Source organism: Oryx dammah, unplaced genomic scaffold, assembly GCF_014754425.2.
Source record: "Oryx dammah isolate SB20612 unplaced genomic scaffold, SCBI_Odam_1.1 HiC_scaffold_28, whole genome shotgun sequence".
Classification (NCBI taxonomy): domain Eukaryota; kingdom Metazoa; phylum Chordata; class Mammalia; order Artiodactyla; family Bovidae; genus Oryx; species Oryx dammah.
This window is the reverse complement of record NW_024070212.1, coordinates 117,180,091-117,184,875: the sequence shown is the minus strand read 5'-3', so window position 1 is coordinate 117,184,875 and position 4,785 is coordinate 117,180,091. Positions and strand designations below refer to the sequence as shown.

The 4,785-nt window shown below is 60.5% G+C and overlaps 1 protein-coding gene across 1 annotated transcript; it reads left to right on the top strand.

Moving 5' to 3' along the window:
* Positions 1–34: 34 nt before the first annotated feature.
* Positions 35–4,555, top strand: COPS9 (COP9 signalosome subunit 9). The gene is made up of 3 exons (XM_040231998.1): positions 35–151; positions 1,954–2,026; positions 4,278–4,555. Exons 1-3 carry the CDS (start codon positions 89–91, stop codon positions 4,313–4,315), a joined length of 174 nt encoding a protein of 57 aa, XP_040087932.1. The 5' UTR covers positions 35–88; the 3' UTR covers positions 4,316–4,555.
* Positions 4,556–4,785: the final 230 nt, after the last annotated feature.

The following is a 4,785-nucleotide window of genomic DNA, read 5'->3' as shown; positions in this document are numbered from 1 at the left end:
AGTCTAGACTTGCCACGGCGGGGCACGCACCGGAAGAGGCAGTCAGCGGGCCGGAAGTGAGCTGGGGACGCCGGGACTGCGTGAGGAGATGAAGCCGGCGGTAGACGAGATGTTTCCCGAGGGCGCGGGGCCGTATGTGGACCTGGACGAGGTGAGGCGGGCCGCGCCGGGCCGGGCCGGAGCGGCTCCACGGCCAGCTCTCGGGCGCGCTTCGGGGCCGGGCCCAGAGAAGGCAGCGGCCTGCAGGGCCCCGCGCTCGCCCTCCTCGCGGTGCCTGCCTCAGCGCCGGGCCCCTGGGAAGCCTGTGGGCGGCGGCCAGGGCTGAGGTGAGCGTCGGTGCCCGCCGCCTGGAGGGCAGCCCGGGTGTGGGCCCCGCTCTGGAGGGCGTGCCGCCGGGCGGCGGGGGCGAGCGCCCGTGTGGGAGGCGGGGAGGCGCGGGCCCGGCTGACGGCGGGGCTCGGGAGGGGAGCGGGGAGAGGGCCGCTTGTGGGGCCGTGCGCGGCCCGGCGTTTCTGCCTGCCCCGCTCCTGTGGGTTACAGGAGGCTCCTGTGGCGCTGGTGTTCCGTCGTGTCCAGGCGTCAGGCCAGCTCCCCAGGGGCAGGGCCTCCGTTTCTCTTACAGCCCGGGGCGCGGGGACAGCCCCAGGAGATGGCTACAGCTACGGAGAGAGTCCGTGCCAGCCCCAGGTGTCTGGGGAGGCTGGCGGTGCAGGTTGTTAGAAGGCCTCCCAGGGCTTAGGGGTGGGCCAGCAAAGCCTTAGGAGTGCAGCCGACTGCAGCCAGATGCCGGAGGCCGTGCTGGGTGGGATGGGGGGGGGGGAGGGCGTCTAAGGGAAGGCACGGGCATACGGTTTACCGTGCGGGTCCGACCTTTAGGGGCCTGAGAGAGAGCGCGGGGGATGGAGCCGCGAGGTGGGGGCGCGGGCGGAGGGCAGCGGATCTTGAATTGCTCCCCGCTGTCCTGGGATGGGTGGGCTCTCCATACCCCACTGCAGGAGGCTGTCGCCCCTCCGCTAACCCTGATTCTCTGCCCTCACTCCAGGCGCCGCCTTAGGCGGGTGTGGGGTCCCAGGAAGGCTCTACTGTGGGGGTGGTGGGCTCCGTAGATAGGCAGAGAGGGTGGGTGGTGTGAACCGAGAACGGGAAGCCGGAAGAGGGTCTGAATGAAGGCCAGGCCTCCAGGGGCCAAGTCCACACCGATGTCATTGCAGGGCTTCCAGTGGGGTGCAGCGGCCGGGGGTGCCGGGGGGCCGCTAGCTAACTGAGAGAGGAGGCCTCTGAGAAACCTGAGAGCAGCCGCTGCAGCTCTATGGGGAACTCAGGAGGTGCTCAGCTGTCTGAACCGGAAGAGGTGGACAGACAGCCTGGGGGCTGCTGGGAGTCGGGGTGCAGGGGGGCCTGGGGGCTGGCTGGTCAGGGTGCCGCCCCCAGAGGCCTCTGCTCTAGTGTCCCCATGTGACCTGAGAGACTCAGAGTCCTCATGACGCCGCCCAGCTTTGGTCCTGACGTTGTTTTACTGCCTGTGTTGAGGGGTGGCCAGTGATGACACCTCCACCAGAAGAGGCCCGGGTGAGCAGGTCAGTTTCTCAGGGGAAGCGGCTTAATTCTCTGAAGAAGCAGGGGGCATTGAGAGCAGAGGGATCGGTGGGCTCAGTGGGGGCCTCGGTGGCCAGGCCAGTGGGGATAGGAGTCCCCTCCCGCGGTATGTGCAGGAGAGCTGCCCTCCAGGCAGGATTCTCTGTAAGAGGCACGGAGGAGCCTAGGAACTCAAGACCTGAGGGGACCTTCCCGTCATTCCTCCAAGTGCTGCCTGCCTCACCCCTGCTCCAGCCACTTCCTTCCCTGGACTGAATTTGGTCCTGACCTGGCCCAGCAGTGGTATGGAGCCCGCAAGGCGCTTATCCTTCATTCTCTGAAAACCCGGCTGACATAACCTTTCCTTCCTCCAACCAGGCAGGAGGCAGCACCGGGCTCCTGATGGACCTCGCAGCCAATGAGAAGGCAGTTCACGCAGACTTTTTTAATGGTGAGGACGCCGGGGTTGGCCTGTGCTGCTTCTGCAGGTTATGGGGTGCAGCAGCTTCGCGAGATGAGTGACGCGGGTTGTGGCCAGGTCCTCTGTCGTTCTTAGACGGCGGTGCAGCTGTGGGGAATAGGCTCCCCTGTTTTTCAGGAGGGAGAAGAGCTCCCGTCTCATGTGCCAGGTGTGGAGTCTGAGCCCGAGACTGGCAGCGTCCGCCCGCTGGGCTCTCTCCGCACTCCTGACAGCTGTGCTCTGGGCTCCTCCGTTCACCCGGGGGCTCTTCCCCGGTGCCTTTGCGGAGCGACAGCCGCCCTCCTGCTCCCCCCTGTGCCTCTTCTCTGAGACCAGCAGCTGTTCATGTTCGAGTTCAGTGCTAGTTTGAGGAACATGGGTGGAATTTTATGAAATAACAGTGAAAAACGAACTTTATAAGAAGTCTTCATCCACGTTTGAGGGGGTATTTCTCTTGTTCCCTTCTGATTTCTTAGGGTGTTGTTCCTACAGATTTATTAATCCTTACCGAGGGTTAAATCGTAAGTAGAAACACAAGGCCGCTCTCTCAGGAGAGTTCAGTGGTGTTTCCTCTCTTGTCATCCTTCTTTCATGCAGGGCGCCTGTGGCTACACAGAACTTCGGTTGCTGGCCAGTGGCAGCCAGGATGTGATCTTGCCTTGTTGGTTTTGGCTGGCCCCAGACCCCTCTCACGCCCGAGCCCATTTTCTCTGTTCTGTTCAGGCCTCGTTGGCTGAACAGAAAAGCCAGGCTGCTTCTTGAGGACAGGAGGTGACAGTTGGGCCCCCGGAACTGAGTAGCATTTAAGTTCTTTAGGGGAGGAGGTGTGGGGGCACGGGGTGCAGAGGTCACAGCGTTCTCCGGAGCTGCCCATGAGCCTCACCTGGGCAGGAATGTGTGCTCGCCAACCCGGCACGACCCAACCCGGCTCCTCCTCTGCCAGCCTGGGGGCTTAGAGGCAGTTGGCTGTATCTAGGGTTCATGTTCATGGATTTTCGACAGCAGCCCTTTAGTTCTGACAGAAGCTTCTGAGGGAGGGACTCAGGCTGCCCTGCCTGATGAGCACAGGAGCAGATGAGGGCCTTTCTCCCCCAAAGGCCGATCCTGGCAGAAAAGGGAAGGAGCTCGGGCTTAGGCTCGGGCACGCTGCCTGGCAGGTTGTGATGGTCCCGGCTTGTGGGAGGCGCTTCCCTGTCAGGAAGCCCAGTGGCCTGTGGAGGGGCTTGTCCTGAGCCCTTTTCACTCACCAAACAGACTGTTTTGATGGTCTCTTGTCCCTGAGGCAGTGAGTTGTAGCCCTGAACCGGGCCCGCTGTCCTCACTCATGTCTTACAAAACAGGAGTGCCTTCGAGAGGGGGCGGGCCAGGACTGCTCAGCGAAGGGAGCCTGATGGGTGGGCACAGTGCCTCCAGGGGCGCCTCCAGGTCGGGTCTCAGGAGGCGGCACCTGCAAGGGCTGGGGGTGCCTGGTGCCACTGTCCCTGGAAAGCAGCCGCGTGGGGACTGGTGGCCCTCTTTCTGGTTCGTTTACTCTGCACATCCTCAGTGCACGCTACACGTGAGTGGGATTGTAGTGTTTTTTTCCCTCATTGTGAAAGTAACACCCACGGTGGAAGTTTAGAAAATTTACACAGAAGTACACAGAAGGACAAAATAACCCGGAACTAGGTTTTCCCCCTTGCAGATGCGGTGCACCCTGATTTTGTGGTGTTTCTTATGGTGGGAACAGGGGCGGGCTGTGATTTTGAAGCTAAGTATAGGTCCAACTCTTTTAAGGGGAGTGTCACGGGCTGAGTTCTCACAGCGCTCGTCCCTCCACCACCTTCCTCCCACCCCTCCCCGCGTTTCCACTCTCAGGCTGTGAGCCTCCCGGGGGCTTCCGCCAGCCACCCCTTCACCTCCACGCAGCGTCCACACGAGTGGAGCCCAGCTGTGCTCACAGGTGCGGGTGCTGCCCTCACAGTCCTGGCTGTGAGGGTCGCCCACAGGGTCCAGAGCACACTGCGTGTTTTCTCGAGGTTGTTTAAATGGAAAGGAGACTAAAGGTGCCTGCTGGACCGCTGTCCTCTTGGTCTGTGTCAGCCCTGGTTGGGTAAAGTTGGGAGCCCGTCACGGGGAACTCATTTATCAGATTGTCCTCTGTTTTCTCTCTGGTTTTGAATGACCGCATAACCCCTTTATGTTATGTCCTCTGTTATTGACCTTGTGTGACCATCAATTTGTGGTTTTGTTCATTCTGTAGATTTTGAAGATCTCTTTGACGATGATGATATCCAGTGAGGAGTGTCCAGCGGTGCGTCTGGCCGAGCTTCGCCACGTGGTGGTGTGGTGGGGCTCCTTAAAGGACAGTTTCAGGTGGTTCCAGAGAACTTGTGGGAATTGCTAAAATTTAGGAGATGATTAGCCAAGAAAGAGAAGAAGGTTTTAACCATCTGGAGGAGGCCTGTTAAACTCTGAATGTGGCCAGCTTTTGTCCTTAACTTCAGTTAAAATAAAGTGATGTCATTTCTTGCAGGGTGACTTTGATTCTTGCATTTTGAGTGAGTGTTGCAGTCCCTGGACGTCTGCGTATGTATGCCCCCTTGTGCGTTCCATGCTGAGATAAGCGAGGCTCCTCATAGAAACACACACTGCGCTTTTTGCATTGGGACCTTGAGTGACTCTGACAGCTCACAGTTGCTGAGGTGGCGCTTGTGTAAGACTCTGTGAGACCCTGCTCCTGCCCCGTGGGCTCCCCCGGTGGGCCTTGT